Genomic DNA, 22331 nt, shown 5'->3' on the forward strand with positions numbered 1-22331 from the left:
GTCAAAGTAGAACCTTTGCTGTATTTACTTTGCCATAAGTCCAGATCTTTCTGCCTTCTGTGGGTAATCCACACACACACAATCACAGGTGCTGCAGGCAGAGGAAAGAGGAGGGGCAGCAGAGATACAGGGTTACTCCTGGACTGATACCCAAAAAGGTCTTGTCATTTGAACGAGTTCAGCTCTGTTCAAGTCTGATGTAAAACAGATTAAGCTGTGGCCTCAGTTGCTTTCATCTGTTTAACAATCTTTCAAGGCAAGAATTGCCCATTGTTTCCGGAAGAAAATGGTTTTGCCTGCATTTTAATAAAAATACTTTTTTTAGCACTAAAATGAGTTGGTTTGGAGCATCCTACAATCTGTAGAGAGTATTGTTAGATTCTACTCTTTTATTTTCTTACAGCACTGATTATTTGGTAAATGTATCTCTACATTATAGGAAAGGTCTGAAGAGCACTTTATTATGCAGAAATATATATAGATCCTTTTAAGTAAATATCAAGTTTTGTTAGGCAAAATTGTGTCTGTGGCTATTGGGCTGAAATCAAAAGACAAACTGCAAACCATGGCATGTCCAAGGAAGAATTAAAAATATGAGGTTAAAAATAAACCTGCAAGGAAGAAAGGTCAGGCTGATATCCCTCTAACAGCCCTGAAACAAAGTTTTTAAAGTGATAATGCCAGACTACCCCAATGTTCCCTGTAAAGAAATTTTCAGGGCAAATGGAGCAAGTCTAGCAGCACAGTTATGGAGCAGGGTGCACATGGGAACTCTTGCCCTCCAGCACTCAGTTCCACACTCAATATCATGGCAAAGGCTACTCAGAGGGTAACTCACTCATTTTTAGAAAGATGAATTTGAATACTTCAGCAGTCACCATCAGGCTGAAATGTTCAGAGCAGTACAGGTTGATGGGGCTGAAAGATGCAGATGGTGTGATTATTTTTTACTATTTTTACTTATTAGACTTCCTAGGGAAAAGAATAATAAAAGAGCAGTGAGTTATTGATATCACTGCCTGTGGGTTATTGTGGGTTGTGAGAGGTGACAGAGAGCTGTTTGCTGTCACCAAGGAAATGCAGGATAAATTTAGGAGGAGCAATATCATTGCACCTGACCGGGTCAAGGTTATAATGGTGGTTGTTGGGCATGTGCTGATGCTATTAAACCTCTATTAACATGGAAGGGCTTGATCCTATTCTGCTGAGAGATGGAGGAGGTCTCTCATCATAACTTCAGCAGGAGAAGGATTGGGCCCTGACAGTATACCCATGGCAAATATTTCTCTCACACGGGGAGAAAAAAAATGTCCCCAGATTTTAAATGGAATAACCTCAAATTTTAAAGCCTTTTGAAAAGTTTTGAGTTTAATTCATGGAGATTTGATAAAGACTTTTCGAGAAGCCCTAACGATTGGGGGATTTGGGGTGGGGGGGAAGAAAAGAGGAAGAAAATAAAAGGAGAAAGAAATGAGAGGATGGCACTTGAAAACGGTAATTATGTGAATGTCAGTAGTAAAAGCATCCCTCTCGGGCTGTCCATATGAAACCTGAACACAAACAGAAACTTGTCATACGAGCCAGGAAATAACCCCTCTGAGTGCGTATTTTTCCCGTGTCACGGTCTGAAAGCCTGACAGTGAAAGTCTCGGACAGCGGCAGGCAGGTGGCGTGGTTAGGTGTCGCTTTGCTGGGGTGCCCTCGGGAAGCCGCGTTGCGTGGGGATGTGGTCGGGCTGTCCGTGCCAGCCTGCTGCCACGGCGGGGCGGGGGTGGGCAGCGGGAGATCCCCGCGGGAGCCGGCCCAGCCCACGCTCCGCGAACGCCGACAGCCACGGCCGCCACTGCTTCAGAGTCAGCGAGCCCTGGGCCCGATCCCGGCCGTGGGGCACCCCCCTCCCGCCCCGAGGTTTTCCCGTTCGTAGGCAGAGGGGTCTGGCCCGGGGGCATGCCACTACTCCCGCCGGCTCCTAGAAGAAAGGGATGCAGCAGGCATCTTCTCCCCTCTGCGTCGCAAGGAATTTCAGCTTGTTTTTTCTTTCCTGCTGTTTCCTATTCATTTTCGCCAGGGAAACCCGAAGAGTGCTTTGCACTCCAAACCGCCGAGCGATGGGGCGGTAAGGATAACATTCAGGGGTTGAAAAAATTAACTATTGCCTGGAGAATATCACTTTAAAACTGCTCCGAAATATTCTGTAGCTATTTAATTGAAGTAAACAAAGTGCAATAAATTCTAACTCAAATATGATTGCACTGAGATTAAGCTCTAATTGCTTAAGGCTCAGGTGGAATCTGCAGGCTAAAGCCTATAAGAACAATCTGAATTTCACAATCATTCTGTCAAAAGCAAAGAGATGAGAGCCCACACGCTTCCTAACAAGTCATTTTTAACAGTTACAAGCTCCTTACAAAGACCACACAGGGAGTCTAAGAGATGCAAATCTAATCCCTGGTCATTCTGCAGGCCTTCAACAAAGATGTACTAAAGCCTAATAGAAAAGAAATCAGTTCTCTGTCACCAGCTCCTACTAAAATCTATTAGAGAAAGTACGGATCGTGTATTTACAGCAGTTCCTTTTAAAGGTTAAGGACAAGTACATATAAAAGGTATAATTTTTTAAATGTGAAATATTTAATGAAATCCATCATCTGCTCTCTTTTATTCCTGAAGATGCTTTGGTATTTAGTTTGTATTCATTGACCATAAGAATTATCCATCCCTTTGTTCTTTGAAATATTAGCAACAGATTTTTTCTTTTAATGTTAGTCATTTGGACGAGTGCCGTTTTGCTTTTTTGCCTTTTTTTTTTTTTTTTTTTTCCGGTTCCCTCATTTATAAACCCGTGCAGGGACGTTAAAACAACGTTGGTATCTTTTCAAAATACCTTGGAATACCTCCATCCCACCGATAGTTTGACCACTGTCCAGGAGAGAATATTTAAATCAAACGAATATGTAAATAAAGAAGAATAAAAAATGCGTCTGTTCTTTGGCAAGCGATACACAGAAATACACAGCATTTTCTATGACACTCTGATAAGTTTTAGGTTTAATGACCTTTTATTCCCCTCATAGCTCTCTGTATACTGAATTAATCCTATCCCCCGGCAAATCTCACCCTGATTTATTGCGGATGTCTATTGTACGTTTGAATAACTCCACACGAAAATAAACGCTTTTCTGTACGAACACACTCTCGCGAAAACGCATCTACGCATACCTCAGTATATATGCATACACTATGATTTTGCAGAAGGTCTTCATTAACACGGGGCACACACATACACTTGTAGCATGACTAATTTTTAGGTCACTTCTGTTCCTAAAACGTTCGCCTATTCCTTTTGCCGAAGCGCAGTGGACATGGGGGTGGGAGTAGTTCTTAAATTACAACTGGAATCAGAGACTGTGAAAACACGCGGTGTTTCTGGGGGTAACATGTCTTTCTAGTTCGGGACAGTTACCGATGTGGATGAAGTTTTGACCCCCAAATATATCCCTGTATCTTGGTCACATACACACAACGCAGACATACACGCACAAGGAACTGGAGTGTTCTTTAGGAGTTATGTAAAAAAGGAAATCGAATCGGAGACGTTTGCCTGCTCTGCTGAGAGCCCTGGAATGTTTTTCCCAGGTGACGAGAAATTCGGTGCGATTCAACTGGGTGTCTTGAGGAGAGTAGAAAAATACATGGGGCCAAAATCTACTCCTGTCTCCCCCTGATTGTCACATATATTTTGGTGGGACAAGTCGCATGAATAAAACCATCGGTATTTGTGCTGGGAAGTAACTTTTCCTAAGACGAGTTGGTCCTTTTTCTTTCTCGTTTTTCGCACCCTATACCCACTTCCCCACATCGTGGTCTTCGTGAGTGAATCAGCTCCAGCCACTGGGCAGGGGGAAAGCATCTCTCCCTCAGAAACAGCGGCGACCGCGAAGCCCTGCTCGGGCACAGCAAGTGGTAATCCCCGCTGAGCGGCGCGGAGCCCCGCGGCGCCTCTCGCTCACCGGCTCCGAGGGCCCCTTCTTCTAGAAACTGGCCAGCAGCTTCCCCCCACGACAGAATTTTATCACGAATGTGAAGGCAGCCCGGAGAAGCTCCCTGTCCCCGTTGCTCGGCTGGTCATGGGAAGAGTCCCACGAGTGATCAGTGCCCGGCCTTTTTTTTGGAAGAGGGACATGACAGAGCAGGTTTGTCACTGTGAAACCTCAGGCCGGGGAGGACGCTCTTCAAAGCACCGAGCTCAGCCGTTCGGGGCCTCCAGCACCCGGCCCCTCGCTGGGCTGTCTGGCCCGAGTCCTAATTAGGGCTCAGACCTAAAGAGCTGGCGCAGAGGGAGGAATGTGGGTCTTCCTTGGCGGGCTGGGGTAAGCAAAGTAAAAATCCCGGTGGAGAGAAGTTTCCCGGCTCTTTATTGCACGGGAGAAGGAGGGGCTGCAGGTGGCGGGGAACGGAGTGAGAAGGGACTGGGTGAGCAGCGGGTCCCGGAGCTCTGTCCGGAGCTGCCCCTCCCGCGGATCCAGCGAGCGGGAGAGTGCCGGGCCCGCCGCGCCCGGAACGAGCCCCGGTGCTCTGTACAAATCCACCTGTCATTCTCCTCAGTGTGTGCGTGGCTTGCAAGTCAGTAATAACAGTTTGTGCCTCTTGTAGGGCTAATTCAGATTTCTACGACATTGCCTTATTTATTCAAATATTTATTTATTTACCATATCCGCCCCCCCCCCCTCCCCCACCGCGCCTTTCCCGACAGCTGATTTGGTCTTTTAAAGTGGAAGAGAATAAAACAGTGTGGCAAAGGATGGGAGCCCGGAAAAGCAGGACTGCTGTGACTGGGACGGGAACGCTATTTAACTATAAGAAACAAGTGCCTGCCTTCAAAATCTAAACAGGGCGAAGGGTCGGGCCGGGCCGGGCCGCTGCCTTGCAACTGCGGCGCGCTGTCTGCGATGCGCACCGCCGCAAAAATACGTAAATGAGGGAAATGGGAAATGCCAATTAATTCACTGTGCGCGGGGCTATTCCGCCTTTGGGTACCCACAGGCGAACCTCGGCTTCCTTGCCCATTTCTATCGTCGGGGTAATTATGGTGGAAGGCGCGCAGGCCTCCTGGCTTTCTCCTGGCTATGGGTACTTGAGGAATAAGAAAAAATGCTCTAGAGCAATAAGAGGCGGGGAAGTGCGGTGCCTGCTTGGAGTAGGGATGGCTGCGGGAGGGGTGGGGGGACGAGGCGAGAGAGGGGATCTGCCCTCCCTGATGCCACATCACCCCCAAAGCTTTGCGGTCTGACTTTTGCGCATCCTTTTCCCCACCCTCTCAGCAGGACGGGTCGCGGCTCTCGAGGGCCGCGGCCGCGGGGAGTCTCGGTTTGCTTCGGCACCCGCGTGTGGGTGCGTGTGCTGCCCTGGATCCTGACCCTGGCGGATGGGGCTCCTCCAAAGCACAGCCGGCTTCGGTGCCGGGCTCTGGGCGCGGCGGGTAGTAACTCCCCTTAAGGCCCCCTGCGCCTGTCCCTCCTTTGGGTCTTATTTTAAAAAAATAAATTACCATTTCCTACGGTTCATTTACCCGGCGAATTTTGATTAAATGATTGTTAACCCTAAGCTGATAGGACAATCAACAGGCTTTTCCAATCACCGTTTTTACTTGGTGAGCTTTTGTTTTGTATGTGTGTATGTGTGTGTTTTCCACCCGGGCTCTCTCTTTAGGTCAAACCCTTGCTTTCTAAAGCAATTAAGAGATATATTTATAAAAAAAAAAAAAAAAAAAGAATACGTCGTGATTAATACCATAGTGCAAAAAAAATGGTCTGCAGCAGGAAGAAAATATTTGGTGCTTGTCTGTAGATTCTCTCACCTACCACCTACTCTGAATGCGTCCTGTATCTTATAGCGTGTCCGGCCCTCATGATTGCAAATAGGCCTGTTTTCAAATGGAAATAGGACTTCCAAACTGATTATGTGTATTGAATCGGAATCACTCGCTAGATCCTCTTGTATAAAATGTATTGAAAAAACCATGATAGTTGCACAGCTCTGAAACTGGCTCCTTCTCATCTCAGGGAGGTCGATCTATTTTGCAACTTTTTGCCATTTGTGAATGTTTCAGCTAGATAATTACGCTACCATTGTGGAAAGGCGATGCATTGACACAAACACACACACACACACACACACACACACATACACTCCCCTGCGCGCACACACACACAGAGCCACCACCGCGGAGCCTACTCTGTGCACAGCCCACGCCGTGACCAGACTCCCACGACAAGAATACGCCCGGCCTCCCCACGGCAACGCAGCTCCAGCGCGTCGCCACTGCCACACAAGCACGGCGTGTCCCAGCGCTCCGCCACCGCCACGCACAGCCTCCCCGTGACACCGAGCAGAAAATACACGATCCACCAGCACCCTCCCGAGCCCCACAGGACAGCACGATTCCGGTCTGGGTCTGGCTCGTGAGCAGTTATTGCAAGACGAGCAGACTGTGTATGTGTGCATGTCCATGGAAAAGTCAGAGGCAGGGAGCAACAACTATTGCTCACACACTGTAGAATGGGAACAACCTCCATGCAAAGGTTTCGCTTATTGATATGAATGAGAGCTTTAAACCCTGTCATATGTCCCAAAGAATATCCATTCGAATTCGAAAAAGTAATTAAAAAGCGATGAGGGAAAAGAGGCATTTGGACCGAGCAGAAAGCAGACAGCTTCCCTCACCCTGGGGAGAAAAATCGGTGGCAGGAAGAGGGGTTCCCCCGCCGCGCCTCCCATGGGCGGAGGGGAGCAGCCCTTTACGTCCGCGCTGCCCCGCTCCCAACGCACCATCGTCCCGCCTCTGCTCGCCCAAACTTTCTCAGGTGCTCCCTCGGGACTTGCTTTGCCCCACCGAAACCAACCAAACGGAAACCGAGCTGGGATGGGATGGGGGTGCCCAGTCCTGCGTGCCTGGCGGAGCGCGGGGAGCCCCCGCGGCCGGGCTGGCCGGGCGGGCAGGGGTCGGGGCCGCCTATCCGTCGAGCACCGCGAAGGCAGCGGCGGCCCGGTTCCACCCAGCAGAGTCCCTCGAAAGTGGCTGCCACAGGAAACTCTTGGCAGCGCAAAAGATGACAGTGCTGGGACTATCCTCCGTCCTTGTCGCACTCGCACAGTACCTTTGCGAAGACGTAAATTCGTCCGCCGCATCCCGTCTTCGGTCTTTTTTGGGTTACCGTGGAGGTGCCACGCACTTCCCTGCCATTTACCCCGCTAGGCAAGTGTGGTGTGTGTTGCAGTGATGGGTCCCCGAGCCCCATGCCACTCGCCCTAGCCATGGCAAGGCGCCATAGGCGGTCAACACCTTGTCAGGGCGTTTGGGAGCAGCGCTTGGACGAAAGTCAAAGGGGTTCCTGGCCCGACGTTTGCAGCTCTCCCGCCTGGGCATAGCCCCAGTGCCAAGGACGAGAGGGGCGGTGGGTGCGCACAGCTGGGTCTGCCCGACAGCACCTGCAGCCTGGCAGCCTGGCAGTGCAGGCAGAGCCTGCCATAGTCGGCATTAAGAGAATGCAGAGGGAGACAATCGCTGCTCTCGACTGGCTGTAGCCCCCGGGAGAGGAACCCCGCTGGGTTGCAGCCGACTCCCGAGGGCAGCAAAGCCTCGGGGCTGTGTGAGACCCTGTCCTCGACACGCAAGGGACCCCGCGGCCGGGGTAGCAGAGCCCACTGGCAAAGGGCAGGATCGACCCCGTTCCCCTCGACGGGGAGACGAGATCTGAGCACCGGGGGCAACTGTGACCGTGCTGGGCATTCCTGGCAGGCGGCGCGGCCGGGGAGGACCGCGGCGGGCGCCCCGCTGGGCTCCACGAGGGGTTCGGGGCAAGCCGGCCCGGCTCCGGCGCCGCGGCTCCGCTCCCACCGGCGGGGCGGCCCCGCTGGGCCGAGGCGGAAAGTTGCGGGAGGGTCTCCGCGCTGTAAAATTAAGAGCGGAGGGCAGACACAGGCCGGCGGGCAGTTCTTCTTCAAAGTAAGAGTTTTCCTGTCTCTGCTCCCTAGATTCCACAGTTACTGCCGTGCACATCAGCTCCTAGATACGCTTATCAGACGTACACATCTACAGGTATATGCGTGTATACACGCACATCCGTAGACTAAGCGCTCCGCATCGGCCATCCAGATGTATTTTTTTTCCTCTCTAAAGTGAACTAATGCAGACAGAGGTGCAGAGGACGAGCTCCGAGCACCCTATCTCGCAGTAGCAGCAATACGTTTGTTAAGTAACGCTCAGTGTAAGAGCAAAAACAAAGACAAAAAGGTGGTGAAGTTAAAGATAGTATTTTAGAGCTTCTCTGGGAAGCAGCAGCACCGAAAACAAAAAGTTTAACGAACAAATGCAGTGAAAGGAACTTGGAAAAAATTGTGTCCTAGATTCACATTATTAGGTCAGTAACACGCTGAAATTATTCAGCCACTTCAGTAACACCTTTGATGTGAAGCAAAAAAGTCTGCTCCCTTATAATACCAGGTGTTTGTAAGTTTATCTCCTTATAGCGCATTATTACTTGCCCAAATATGCTTGATCGAGAACTCCGGTGAAATCCACCAGAGCAAATGGAAGTGACGATCTCATACTTTGTTCAGTTTTCTAAGTAATGCAACCATCCTTTAATTTAAAAAGGAAAAAACAAAAAGCCCAAAAGAAAACCCCGAAAAAACCCGCAATCACAAACCCAAACAAAGTCCCCTTTCCTCCCCAAAACCCCGCAAACCAACCCACCTCGTGAACACTCACTTTATTCTTTTCCTTTACTCCTTACACTTTAAGGAGCCCCTGTATTGATGAAGCGCTACTCAGAATGATATGGGGAGTTCTCATTGAATCAATTCAATAAGTCATGTATGTTCACTAAAACCTGCCGTGTCAATTCACTTGCTAAAGAAGTACAACTACAAAGTAATTTAAAATTGCTCCAAAAGTCCCGCTGTGTTTAGTGAATAGGAATATTTTTGAGAAAAAGTTAAAATCTTATTCAGATATAGTTGTTAGCATGAGATGTGGAGCCAGACAGTCAAAACACACTAAAGTATCTTGGAAAATATTTTTAGAATATACATTTTCAACCTTTTTCCGTTTCTATACGCCAGCTCAGGACAGTAGATATACACCGTCTTTCGAAAGTGATGCATTCGGCTATTTGCAAATGTTTTTCCTTCTCAATCTGTGTCATGGTTAAAAAAACAAAAAACAAAAAACAAAAAACAATTTCCCTCTTCGCCCTCCCTCTAACAAAAGCCTTTACATCGAAGATTAAATGTCATATTTTACATTTTCATTTATAGGCTTCCCAAGAATTTTTCTGTGTCGTAAGTTGTTTTAAGCTTCAAAACGAATTTCAGTTCTTTTTACATCAATACATCTTATACACCATCTTATTTATAACGCTGACCATAAGCCTTTGAGAGAAAGCCATATGATATAGAAAACTTTGACCTTACCTGCTCCCTAATGTGCTTGCAGCCAGAAAAGAGTGGAGGGGGGGGGGGGGTGGGAAGAAAAGTAATTTCATATTATTCACCATTTTGCCAGGGACAGTCGTCTCTCTACCTCACAGAAGCAGCCGCACTGGGTCAGATGTCTGTACACATTTGATACATATAAACAGTATTTTCATTAACTTAGAGTTTTGAGGGGCTTCCCCCCACCCCCCCGGCCCCCCCTCCCCCCGTTGGGGATCATGAGAGGAACAGCGGGTCAGACAGAAAAAAAATTCTCAGCTTTGCTCCCGACATGGCTATGGAAGGACTTAAATTCTTCAGAAGTCACTCTGTCTTTAACTCTAGATCCCCTTTGTAAAGGCTAAAGGCAGCGGTCACGAAAAGTTGGACAGGGGCTGCCTTCCCGGCGAGGACCCTTTACCTGCGCTGCTCTACAAAACTCCTAAAATACTTTTTTTCCCCTCCCCTCCCAGCCGTAGCAACTTCTCTTGGTGTCATCTCAGGGCTGTCTCAGATTACATTGTTTGGGATCTGCACTTTCAACGCCGTCTTAAGGCCCTGCACTGCCTTTTGAAGCGAGATGCAGGCAGTGTACTTTTGGATCAGCCCGCCATCCCTTGCCGCTCCGTAGGTACGGTGACACCGCACCGCGCCCGCCCGCCGCTACCGGCACCGCAGCAGAGCCCGGGCCAAGCCCTGCCGCCCCCGGCTCCCCTGAGCGCTTCCTCCCGAGCATCCCTTTTGCTAACAGACTGCTGTGAAACAAACAAAAAACTCAGTAACCCACAGCCCGTTTTGATACGGAGCAGCCCATATGAAAAAGACTTTTGCTATTGTTGCTGTTGCAGCCATAGTAGTGATATGGTTTTGTTACGGTTTGGGATTTTTTTGTTTTATCTGGGGTTTGTGTTTCGTTTGGGGTTTAGTTTGGGGTTGTTTTTGTTGTTTTTACTGTTGTTGTTTTTTATTTCTTTTTCTTTTTCTTTTTTTTTTTTTTCTCCCACAGCCTGCTGTGCCACTTCACGCACACTTCATGAAACTTAAGAATGAATTCCTATTTACAGCAGGAAAAAATGCCCTCCGTGATTCTCCTACACTTACGAGCAGTGCCAGGCAGTGGGAGAGTGGGAGGGAATAGCCATTCTTCACTAGATCCTTTTATCTCTCAAAATACGGGGTGCCCATGGTCTAGCGTGGATAAAGCAGTTATATTGGGAAACGTGAATCTCTTCCATCATTTCAGATTTGAATCATGTTGCCCCTCCCCTTTGCCATCCCATTATCCAAGTTCTGCATTGATTACCGGGAGACTGGAAACCAGCATATTGGAAGAAGCAGGAGTTCAGACGGAGGAACATATTTTAATTTCAATTTTAAAAAGCTATACAGTAACTATGTTCTCATGAGTGTTCTCAAGGGAGACTGGAGACTAAACCGTATTTACACCCCTCCCTTCAAATATCTTCATCCTAATCAAGGCATAACTAGTTTACTGAAAAAATATATGATAAAAGGCAGTATCACAATGTCATAAAAAAACTCTATAAAATTGTTAAAGAGCAGTTTGTTTGCATTTCTCCTGATTGATATGTAAATACAGTTTGAACTGTGTTTGCTCGGTCTCTAGTGCTTAATAAAGAGATGAATTCACCTTTCTGTGGAACAAGTAAACAGACTTTAAACTAAGCCGACATCAGACAAAGTGGAAACGAGTTTATTTAATCGAAACTAAATCTAGTTTAAGAAAGATAAGTCAGTGTACATAATAATCCATTACAGTAATTACACCCACCACCAAATATGTGTTTATGAGGTTGTCGAGACACAATAAAATTACTTTATTTCCCCCGAAGTCTATAATGAAAAGTCACTGACTGGATCTCTATCAAACATGCTAACTCCAATATGAGGGGGCGGGGGCTGTAATATTTCTCGGCTGTATTAATGCCTTTCGGTGCTCCTCACTTTTGAACATTCCTAGGTTTGTAAGAACGCACATTAATTACGTATGAGGGGGAAATGTCGACTTAAACGGAACACTTTTCCCTCGGTCTTGCGTATAAACTCCGGGAGAAACTAACCCTGATTTTGAAAAATTCCTTGAAGTTAACCCTGCTCTCGCTTCCTCCGCGGAAGCTGGCAGCTCTGCACCACGGTCCAGGAGTCCCCAACACTTTCTTCTTTTAGCAGAAATAACAGCACTAAGCTCCAGACACTCTGCCGCTCCCCCCACCCACCCCCCCGCCATGCTTAACACGATGCTATAGATCTGAAATGAATATTCTGAGCAGAAGAAGGACAAAAAAATTTTGAATAATCATTAGGTTAGTTAAGAATATCGCTGTATAAATCAGGACATAACCTAAAGAATGAAAGGTCTCGAAATTCCTGTTGACACACGTGATGTCCTCCAGTTAGTAATAAGGGGGAGGGGGTCGGAAAGAATCCGATACTTTTTTTTTCTTCCGTGTACTTCCCTTTTTCTCCATCCAGACTAGCACTTGGTGTCCGACTAACCTCGGCTATCTTGTATAAATACAGAACCGGAGCTTTCAAAAGCTGCTACTTAAATTGGAATTTGGGTTGTTTCCATCCCAGGCAACCTGTTTTCTTTCACTTCAAAAAAATTATTATTTCGTAACCCCTCTGTAATTCAGAGTTGCTTCAATGACTGCGGTCGCTTTCTATGGAATTGGGATAAAAACCGAAACCGAGCAGCAGATGCAAAGGAAAACACGCTACGAGGTCTTTTAGAAGGGGAATACTTCTTAATTTGCTACATTCGCAAAAGGGATATTTGGGACCTGAAAATAAAGAATAACGGGGATTTCGGACTCGTCAGACACGAGCTGTTTAGCTTCATATGCTTTCTATATTTACAGGAAAGTTACGGTCTAACCGCCTTGCATTACCGATAGTATTTGCCTTCTGTGTCTAAGCCCGGCGCGCACCTATGCGGACCCACCCACGTGCGCGCACACACTTTCTCCTCATCTCCTTCTTTACAACTTCCCAAATGGCTCCGCAAAATAACCCCCAACAAACAAACAACCAACCAAGCAAACTAACAAACCCCCCCTAGAAAAACAATGCGACACGAAAAAGAGCACCCAATCCCAACCAGCCGCGGCCCGTCTGTGTGCCACCGAGCCGCAGCCTGCGGCTGACCTCTGCCTGAGGAGTGGGGTGGGCTGTGCAGGGGAACCTGCGTGCCCGTCAGCGGGCGTGTGCGGTTGGATACGTAGAAAATTAAATATATGGAAATGTAGATAATTAAACACAGCCTGATAAAGAAAGTTAATTCAAACTTCATGTTGTACACAATAAACTATCTTTTTATTTTGATTATAAATAAGGTGACTGTACTTCCCTTAAAATACAAGTACATAGGAAAACCTGGTAGAAATTATCTTTCTTTTTTTTTTTTTTTCTTACAAGGTATTAAAACTGGACACTTTAAATTGGACTCACGTTCTATACTGACAGCAGGTTCTTCACTATTTTATTTTTTTTCTAATGGCGTTAGACTTTTACCTTCTTTCTCCTCCGTGCCTTTGGCATTCGAATTTCTAGTCCCGGAATACTTTTCTTTCTCTAGCAAGAAGTCGCTGAGGTGCCCCCCGCCCCCACCCTCATCCCCCAAAAAATAATCGGGCTAATGAATTTGGACTTGATTCCTTCGGTTTCGAGTTCGTGAATCCCAAGCGTTTGCTTGTCCTGTTTGCACGCTGAGGACTGATCCTGTATCCCGTTAACCCTCTGGCACGGCTCTCCTTTGGGAATAGGGTCTGGGCCCTGGGAGGGGCATGGGCCTTCCGGGGTCTGACAACATCCCGGGTTGTTTTTCCACCAAGAATAAAAAAAAAAGAGGGGGGCGGAGGGGGCAAATGGGGGGGAAAAAAGGAGGAAGATGTAAGGAAAGGAGCGTCGGGAGGGGAAACCAAAGGGGGAAATAAAAAAGAATATTCGTAATGTGTATAATTTATTAGAAGCTTCTTAGGAACTATATTTAAGCCAAATATCTACATAAGTTACAACAGGAAAAGGCGGCGTGCGCAAATAACAAACTGCCGGAGGATTTACGACGGGATGATCAGTGTCCATAAAAAAGGTGGGGGGTTGTTTGGTTGATTGTATTTTTTTCCTTTTCTTTTTACAACAAAATATACAGGCTACTAAAAACTATGGGTTTAGTCCAACTTTTGACAGCATTATACAGCTACAGGTTCACATCAAACGTAAGGAGGAAAATAAAAGCCAAGCCTTTGATGACTCCACGTCTCCATCCGCTGGCCCTGGCGGCGGGCTGGGAGAGACCGGGGAGGGGGAAGCTGCTTCTTGTGTCTGGGTGACGCGAATGCGTATTTTTGGGGGGAAAACCACCCCATCCCCCAAAATCTCTGTATTTACATGCAAGTCCTAGACGCTGGCAAAGTGTACATCTGATATCCAAGTCTTCAAACCATGCCTTAAGATGGTCCCCTTTCTGCAGACTGCTCCATGGTTATTAGTCTGAATATTTTTATACACCCCATAGGACAACTCTGGGGGACAAAAACCATAAAGACCCAAAACCATCAACAGTAACAATAAAATGGAACAAAAAAAAGTCTCTCTCTCTCTCTCTCTCTCTTAGAGGTCCGCAGAGACCACTCAGTAAAACGGGGGAAAGGGAGAACAACATTAAAAAAAAAAAAAGAAAAAAAAGAAAAAAAAAAAAGAAGAAAAAAGCACACAGTAGTTTGGAGAGGACAGAGATTTGTGTAACTGGGAAAATTTGTTGATTTTCTTTTTCTTTTTGCCTTTTTTTCCCCCTTTTTATTTGTTTAATCCTTTTACCAGGTCCTACCGTATAGTAAGGTGGAGCAAGACATGGCAGTGCCATAGTCAGAAGTAGAAGAGTTTAGGTGAGACAAACTGGAGACTTGGCTCTGCAGAGAGGAAGGGCTGGCCGAGTGCTGTCCCATGTCTGGAGACTGCCCCGCACTGTTTGTCTGGTGGCTCTGATGCTGTCCGAGGCTGTTGCCATTGGTAGCCACTGTGATCGTTGTAGCTGCCTGCTGCTGATGGCTCTGGATAGCTGCTGTGGGTGTGTTGGAGCCTGCTTGGCAGGGCTTGCCATCCTTCACAAGCACTGGCACTGCCACCCTTCTGGGAGACTGCTGCTGCTGGCAGGAGCCGTTCTCCTGTTGCATCTGCTGCTGCGCAGCCTTGTCTTTGGCCTGGCGCTTCATCTTGTAGCGGTGATTCTGGAACCAGATTTTGACCTGAGTCGGGGTGAGATGTATCATGCTGGCTAAATGTTCCCTCTCCGGGGCGGAGAGGTATTTCTGTTGCTTGAAACGTCTCTCCAGCTCGTAAACCTGGGCCTGAGAAAAAAGGACCCTCCGTTTCCTCCGCGGCGTGCTCTGGAGCGGGGCCATGCTCTTGCTCACGTCTCCCAGGGAGCCGAGGCTGCCCATGCCTCCCATGTTCATGCCCGAGGACGGCGCCATGAAGCGGGAGACTGCAAGGGAGAAGGCGGCACGTTTTAGGCGGCTCGGCTCGGCCCGGCCCGGCCCGGCCCGAGCGGGGCCCCGCGCTCCGGCAGCCCCCGCCGCCGCCTGCCCCCAGCGGAGCTCCGCAGCCCCCCGGCAGCCCAGCCCCGGCCGCGGCCTCGGGGCACCCGCGCTTCCGAACAACGACTCCTCACGTCCCTGGGGCGAGCGGCGGCCCCCTTCTCGCCCGGCCCAGCCCCGGTGAATAAGGGCGACCACTCACCCCTCGTCCTGCCCGGGGGCACAGCCGGGAAAGTACCTAATGTGACAGCCGCGGCGGCAGCGGCCGCGGACAGCGGCTCCGCCGGCGCCGGCCGAAGAGGACTCTGTCGCTCCCCTGCCGCTTCCCGGGACGCGGCCCCGGCGCCTCCGGCTTCCCCCCTCTCCCGCCCGGTGCTGGCCGGCGCGCAGGCGGACGGGCACCGCCGGCTCCCTTTGGGCCCCCGGGCCGCCAGGCTCCCGCCCCGCTGGACGGCGAGAGCCAGGCTCCCGCTCCCCGCCACAGCCGGGCTTCCAACCCCCTTGCCCCGTAAAAGCAGCCGCGGGAGGCTGACATGCAACCAGCCGGGGTGGAAAGACCGGGTACGATCCTGGGCAGGAGAGGGAATTTGGGGTTTGGGGGGCGCGGCTGGGTTTGAGACCGACTTTTGCCCTGTCGCGGACCCCCCGTGCCTTCTGAGCGCGGCGTGTCGGGGCAGTCGCGCGGCAAGCCCCCTTCGGCCACCCAGCCCCGAGCTGACTTACTTGAGGAAAAGCGGGGATCCGGGTTGGTGCCGTACCATCCTGTCGCCGAAGCGCTGTTCCTCATGGTGTCCTGGTAAGGCGGCAGCTCGCTCATGTTGCCCAGGTTCCCATTGCAATAGCCCCCCATCGTAGCATGGGAGAGCTGGGGGACCCCTGCCGCTGTCATATGGTAGGCGGCAGTCACTGTTCCGTTGTGGCCCATGGGGTGCTGCTGCATGGCCGGCTGAGAAACCTGAGACTGTCTGTAGGCTGACAGGGGAGCCCCCAAGTTACTGGCCTCCATGCCCACTTTCTTGTAGCTTTCCTCCAAAGGACTCAAGATGTCAGACACTGAGAAAGGAGTCGTATGCTTTGGGCTCATCGACATGATTCGGCGGCTGGGGAAAAAAAAAAAAAAAAAAAGGAAGGGGAGGCAAATTTTTTTTTTTTTTTTTTTTTTTTTTTTTTTTGCCAGATATTCTGGTGTTGCCTTAACGCCGATCTTGTTGGATGTACACGTAACCGAGTGGACGAAGTCCGCCTTAATTGGATTGAGTGGAGGCTCAGGGCTGCCTTTCGTTTGTTTTAGCCAGACGCCAGGTTTTAGGCTGCCACCAGAGGCGGGGCATAGGCACTAAAGCAACAAGACAATAGAAGCCTACATCTTGCCCAAGATAATTAGCTTACATGCTGATGACAAGGTAAACACCTTTAAGTCTTACTTGTCAGAATTTTTTTTATGTCTTTAGGAAAAAAAAAAAAAAAGAGAGACAGAGAGGACGGGAGAGAGAGGAAAAAAAGAAAGAAAGACCCCGTGAGCACAACTCTTTTTTTTTTTTTTTTTTTTTTTTTTTTTTTTTTTTTTTTTTTTTCCCTCTGGGGTTACAATATCGTGGACGGGAAATGGAAGGCAAAGCAAAAAAGACCACCATTTGACTGGGTGAAAGGATTTAAAAACAGCTCCCGGGTGGCAAGGCTGTCAGCCCAGCCTTTGTGAGAGCTGGGGAAACGGGGTGGAATGCCAGTAAGCCAGAGGACAGAATCTCCCTCTTCCCCCAGTAAGTTTGGTCCGGAAGGAGCCCCGCCGCCGGGGGGACAACTCTTCTGAGGGCAGATCTTTCTCTCGGGGCCACAGCTCCCCGCGCCCCGCATTCCCCGCACTGGCTTGTCAGATGTCCCGGCCGGCTGGGGCTGAACAAGCGCTTGGGGTTTCCCATCTCGGGAACACTCTCTGTGTCTCCTAAGACACTCCGTGCAAGGATCGTTTGTCTCCCTAAACCCACAGATTCCTTTCAGCTAGGGATTTTTCTTTTTTAATATCTCAGAGAGGGGTGGAAGCCACAAGTTTGCAAAATCAAGCAGTAATTTAATTGCCTGGGACGAGAGGCCGATGAAAAATAGGTTAGCGCAAAATGTCGCTTGTTATTCTCAAAGGCAAAGACTCACAGTCTCTCGTGGTCCCTCTGAAGCTGAAGCTGCTTTCTAAGGTTATTTATACAGCACGGCAGCTGGATGGAGAAGACCTCTCCGGTCATCTGCTACACGACCTTGCCAATGAATTCCCTGTAGTTTCTAATAAACTGCAATTTCTGGCACTTTCGGATCCGTTCTCGGATCCGGTGTGAAAACAAAAGCGATCCATTCACAGCCACACGCACACGTACAGGCAGCCGGTAGCTAATGTCACTCGGGTCTTTGAAGAAATCTTCCAACGTCTGGTGTCTCCAAAGCTTATATTTCGGGGTGATCCTAGCGGAGGAGAGAAACCTCCCCTGAGTGTTTCACACCCCGGCCTACGGCCCTGGCAACCACAATTTAATACAGCGATTACCTGAATATTAAGAAAATTACAGCGAAGGTACAGTTAACCCAGGGACTTTGAAGTGTCAAGTAACTATTTAGTAATTGCACTTGTAAATATGTTTGTGCTCGGCTAGTTCGTGCTTAAAAATGCAAAAGTGCACTTGCTACCCGGGAATAACTAAATATCTTTGTCTAAAGTGGCAGCATAAATAGCCGGTCGCTTTGTGGCTGTGCTTGATATTAGTACATAAGGATCATTTTGCTTCAATTGGGAGGCTCTCATTCACTAGGCAAGAAACCGTTTAGGAGAAAGTAGGTTCCCGTATGAGAGTTAACATCCTTCAAGTGTAAGCCTCAGTCTTGATTACACTTTAGAGCTCTGCAAGAGGTGAGCTTTTCCACACAAATATAATCGGGGGAACTTTCCTTCAATCAGGCCTCCAGCTCTCTTACATCATCTCAGCTGCTTCTTTCGGCACTAGCTCCCTCAAGGCTGAATATCCCGAAGTGGGCTGGTTGTGAGTCTGCTGGGTCACCAAAGGCAGAGAAGGGCGACTTTGGACTAGAAAGGCGATTGGTTTTTACCTCTTATTTTTCCTCTTTTCTTTTAAAACCTTTAAATCTTTTCTTTAAAGATATCTGGAACATTTTTTTACACCCCCCCCCCCACCTCCCCGCACCCCTCTCCGTCGCCCCGGATTTTCTCCTTTCTGCGCATATTTTTGAGTATGGTCTTTGGTTTTGTTCCCACACAGAGAGAGAGACTCGACCTTGCCTTAGTGGTTTGCTTGCTTGGGGTTTGTGGTTGTTTTTATTCACCCCAGATTTCTCAGACACTCCATCCCCATGCCTCTTTCGTGAACATTTAAAAGAAGGGGGCGGATGGAAGCGAAAAAAAATTAAATACTGCAGGATCCACCAAAACGACGGCTTGGTCGGTTTTAATCAGAGGCGAAAGGCGGCAAGTGACCGCGCAATTTGTGGGGCAGGAGCAGAGACCCCGTTGCCATCCACAAGAGAGCGAGGTGGGGCAGGCGGGCAGGCCCCAGCAGCAGCTCCGGCGGCGGGAGCGGGGAGCGGGGAGCGGGGCTCGGGCCACGCGGGCGGGAGAGGCTCCCCGCCGCCTGCGCCGGCCCGGAGCGCCGCCCGAGCGACCCTCCGGCCGCCGGCTGCGCCTGCCAGAGCTTATTTATCCTCTCACTCGAATGAGCGCAGGTTCAATCGCCTCGGAAACATTGCTTGCTTAGGTTATCCCGAGCGAGTCGGGCCTTGGCTCTGCGCGCGGTCTGCTAGAGGGAAGCTAATGCGAGAGAGCTCCGTTCACCTTTGCTGGGAAGCGGGTGAAACTCTCCTGTGCACGGCTGACCGCTGAGTTAGGAGTACACCGGCGCGCGTACGGGCACAGCCGCGTCCAGATACTTTTTAGCCCGGCTGGATCGACGCGGTGTAAAGGAAAGAGGTCAGCCTCTGCACCTGCTTTCCTGCCCCAAATGAGCTATAACGGGGCAAGTCAGACCACGGACAAGGGGCGAGAAAACTTCGCTGGTGTCGTCTCCCTTCAGTCTCTCTTTTCTTTCAAGCCCTCCACCGAAGTTTTGTCTACCAGAGATGGCTGCTCCCAGCTTCCAGGGAGGGTGGCCGTCCCGACAGAGTCCTGCCTAAGCTGCCTTTAAAGAAATGTTCGTTTACCTGGTGATGCTGCTTAGTAAAACACTCGAGTTAAAAAGAAATGCTAAGGAGGAGAGCAAGGAAGATGAGATGCGTTCTGCCGGGTGGAAGCATTTTCATGAGAAAGGCACGGTTTTCACCCCGTGTTTGCAGAAATGCGGCTACACGGACGTCCCTTCAATAGCTTCTGACCCCACACAATCCTTTTGATAACACTCGAGAGGTGGAAGAATGGGAGACTTTGTCAATCAAATGGTGCCAATCCCAATGGAAACGGTGCCACCAAGACCGCAGAGCGTTTCCTCATCAACTGGATTGCGGGGGCTGGGAACTCAAGAATCAGCTTTTGAAAGTGCGCACAGGGCTCTCCAAAGACAACAATGTCTTTTTTATACGAGCTGCTGTTCCTCCCCAAGGGGAATCAGATACGTTCGGCCAGGCAGAGCTCGGAGGGCTCGTAGGGCAGAGGGTAAGGGTCCCACGCAAACCGCACGCAAATTCTTTCTCAACAAGAAAGACGTTTTCTAGGTGTAACTTTTTGATACAAAGCCATGAGGTGCTCCGTGCTCCCTCTGGATCAATTCACGGGTGCACGTCTGGCTGCACCCCCTGCCCAGCCCTGCCGCCCCCGCTCCCAGCGCCGAGGAGGCGGCCCTGCCCGGGGCCGTACAGCCCGCCCTGCCGCGGGAGCGGCGCTCTGCGGCGGGGCCAGCCGCTCCTAGAGAGCTCCGAGTTGGAGGTGGCAAGAGCAGAACTGTGACAGAACTCTTCCTTCGCGCCTGGTCATCAGTATAAGTCTAACACATTCATCGAGAGATGTAAATGACCACCTGGAAAAATGGCACCACTGAGGCAGCTTGCCGCAACTCGCCCCTCTCGACCCATTCTGAACGAGCACATACACCCTCTGTTTCCCCATGCTCCCCAGAATGGAAGATGTGTCCAGCACACCTACGCCGGGAGGTTTCCGTAGTGATAGTGCAGGGAGGACTTGTGTCTGTGCCGGCCGCGGGCAGGGCGCTGGGAACCGCTCCCGCCTGGAAAGCACATGCTTGGGCGTGTAAGAAGGCAGGAGTCCTCCCAGAGACGCACCCTGCGAGCCCTACCTAGGCACGGAGCGCTCTGTGTGTGTGTGTGTGGGAAACGCCTTTTGTGGCTCATAGGGACAATTCCTCTCTGTGGGAAAGCCCCCTGCCCTGGTTATCTCGTTAGGGTGGGAGAAAAACCTTCAGTATAGCGGGCGAAACCTCTCCCCCTGGCGTGGGAACCTAAGGCAACCAGCGAGACCACCAAAGGCTAAAGCGAAAATCCTCACCCCTCCGCAGAGCACGCACAGTTGCTCCTCCAGCTACCCAGGGCGTGGAGCATCTCGCAGCTGGGGGTTCTCGGGGCCCCTTCGCCGCCGGTGCCTGGCGGCCCCACTCGCAAAGCTCTGTGCGAGCGAGGGCAGCGTTGCCTCCGCTCAGCTCTTTTCCCTCTTTCCCCAGTTGCTGGAGGACGGCTGAGCCCTCCTGCCCTAGTCCTCGACACCCTCCCCGTCCTTTCCTTCGCCGGGCCGTTCCCGGCCAAGAGGGCCAGGGTGGGGCCAGGTACGGGGTGCCAGGGCAGGGCTCCCGGAGCCGCGGCGGCGGGCGGAGGGCCGCCGTGCCAGGGCGGGGGCGACGGGGCCCCGGGGCACGCCTCGACCCGCCAGCCACACCGCGCCCCTCCGCGGCTGCCCGGCGTGGGGACCCGCGGCAAAGGGCTCTTTGTAGGCATGGGTGCCTCGGTAGTCTCGGGTGGATAGCAGCATCACTCACCCCGATGTGTGAACTACTGCCTGATCGCCTCGCCCGAAATTATCAGCAGTTAATATAAGCCCTCCACATCTGGCTTTCTTAGTGTCAGTAGATTACACACATACAAGACGTATTGTCGCCCTGAAGCGTTTTTGATACACCCATGACAGTGGTGATTATGCAGTGGATTTCTCGAAGGTGGTTGTTGTGACAATTTGTTAAAAGTTAGCCTGTAGAGATAGTTAAAAATATAAGCATATTTTATTTAGATATAAAATACTTTTAATCGATATATACCTACGAACAGAATCTCGCCGGGGTCAATCTATTTATCTGCTTTTAGGTATAACTATTAGTATATTACATTAACTATCTTAGGAGTCATGCGCTTTTGTGTGTGTTCCCAGACATGCCTACACTCACACATACAAGCGTGGGGGTGCATACCTCCGGCAGTGGGTATGCGTGAGTATATATTTACGCATACATTCACAGTCCTCAACCCTGTCGTCTCTTAAGTGTTTCAAAAAGGAACTCAGCTTTTAAGTGGGTCACCTCGCCGCCCTCCCTTCCCTTTCCCTCTCCCAGGCCTGTGGCCGCGCCGGCGCCGGGAAAGGGGCTCTCGGCTCCCGGGTGGGGTTGGACGCGGGGGCGACGGACATTGACGTGCCTGCGGGTGCAGAGTGCAGGGGCGGGCTGGGGGTCGCCCCCGGCAGTTTGATTTTCCTCAGACCTTTTTTGTTTCAGGTGGCTGGCGGCGGCGGGCGGCGCGGGGGCTCGTTGCTCACTGCCCCCCGGTTTGGTGTCGAAGCTCTCCCCGTGGCTCCGGACCGCCCCGCCGAGGGCCTCGGGGAGCTGCAGCCTGCCCTGTGCAGCCGCTCTCGGGGCTGCGCGGACGGCGCACGGGGCCGGGCCGGGGCGCTCCCCGCGCCCGCCGGCAGTGTGCGCGCTGGTGGACAGGCGACCTTTCCGCCTCGACCTTACCCTGGGGGTAACCAAAGCTCTCTTTTATTTTCAATGTCACTTCGGAGTTTGCCTTTTGTTCCCCGATACCAGGGATACGGGTGGCTCCCCGCTGGCTCGGGGAAGGGCTAGCGGTTGCAAAGATACCTCATTTAAAAACGACAATGGAGTCCTTTCGACCAGCCCGTGTGGTGCCCGAGCTTTATTTTCGTGCCGGGGAGAATGGAATTGTTTGTTTTGCTTTTGTTTTCACAGCAAAACTCGAGGGCAAGTTACAGGAGGGCTGATAGGAACCCCGGCTCTTCCTCGTTGCCCTTGGGTGCCCAGCAGGGCCACCCAGCCGAGGGCCGACGCATCCGGTGTTTGATCACGGCACTCCGGGATC

The 22331-nt window shown here is 50.5% G+C and overlaps 2 protein-coding genes and 1 long non-coding RNA gene across 7 annotated transcripts in view; 1 reads left to right on the forward strand and 2 right to left on the reverse strand.

Moving 5' to 3' along the window:
• MBIP (MAP3K12 binding inhibitory protein 1) overlaps nucleotides 1-7331 on the reverse strand; it is a 109757-nt gene extending 102426 nt beyond the window's left edge. For both annotated transcript variants that reach the window (XM_072930220.1, XM_072930219.1), the window contains exon 1: nucleotides 7158-7331. In XM_072930220.1, coding sequence (XP_072786321.1) covers nucleotides 7158-7316 — 159 coding nt within the window. In that variant the 5' untranslated portion in view covers nucleotides 7317-7331. The remainder of the gene's footprint in view (nucleotides 1-7157) is intronic.
• The window catches only part of LOC140684306 (uncharacterized), a 33729-nt gene that overhangs the window by 3745 nt on the left and 7653 nt on the right, over nucleotides 1-22331 (forward strand). Inside the window, exon 1 of one of the 3 annotated variants that reach the window (XR_012056410.1) lies at nucleotides 16195-16435. The exons of the other annotated variants lie outside the window; for them this stretch is intronic. This is a non-coding gene — a long non-coding RNA (uncharacterized lncRNA). Of the gene's footprint in view, nucleotides 1-16194; nucleotides 16436-22331 lie in introns of those variants that run through there. 3 annotated transcript variants of the gene reach the window in all.
• NKX2-1 (NK2 homeobox 1) lies at nucleotides 12789-20741 on the reverse strand. 2 transcript variants are annotated; one of them, XM_072930218.1, is made up of 3 exons: nucleotides 20521-20741; nucleotides 15756-16132; nucleotides 12789-14980 (listed from the first exon to the last, which is right to left on the reverse strand). In XM_072930218.1, the coding sequence occupies exons 1-3, from the start codon at nucleotides 20571-20573 to the stop codon at nucleotides 14310-14312; spliced, it is 1101 nt and encodes a 366-aa protein (XP_072786319.1). In that variant the 5' UTR covers nucleotides 20574-20741; the 3' UTR covers nucleotides 12789-14309. The 2 variants fall into 2 exon arrangements, with proteins under 2 accessions (XP_072786319.1, XP_002199823.3); XM_002199787.7 differs by lacking the exon at nucleotides 20521-20741 and adding an exon at nucleotides 17181-18179.

Source organism: Taeniopygia guttata, chromosome 5 (assembly GCF_048771995.1).
Source record: "Taeniopygia guttata chromosome 5, bTaeGut7.mat, whole genome shotgun sequence".
In the NCBI taxonomy this organism is placed as follows: domain Eukaryota; kingdom Metazoa; phylum Chordata; class Aves; order Passeriformes; family Estrildidae; genus Taeniopygia; species Taeniopygia guttata.

Excerpts from the sequence above, each read along its gene's own strand:
- NKX2-1 (XM_002199787.7), bottom strand. The coding sequence starts at position 17,269 with ATGACCGGAGAGGTCTTCTCCATCCAGCTGCCGTGCTGTATAAATAAC. Across the intron at positions 16,133-17,180 it reads CAGAGGGACCACGAGAGACT|CCGCCGAATCATGTCGATGA; the intron begins GTGAGTCTTTGC and ends TTTTTTCCCCAG. Across the intron at positions 14,981-15,755 it reads GGATCCCCGCTTTTCCTCAA|TCTCCCGCTTCATGGCGCCG; the intron begins GTAAGTCAGCTC and ends TCTCCCTTGCAG.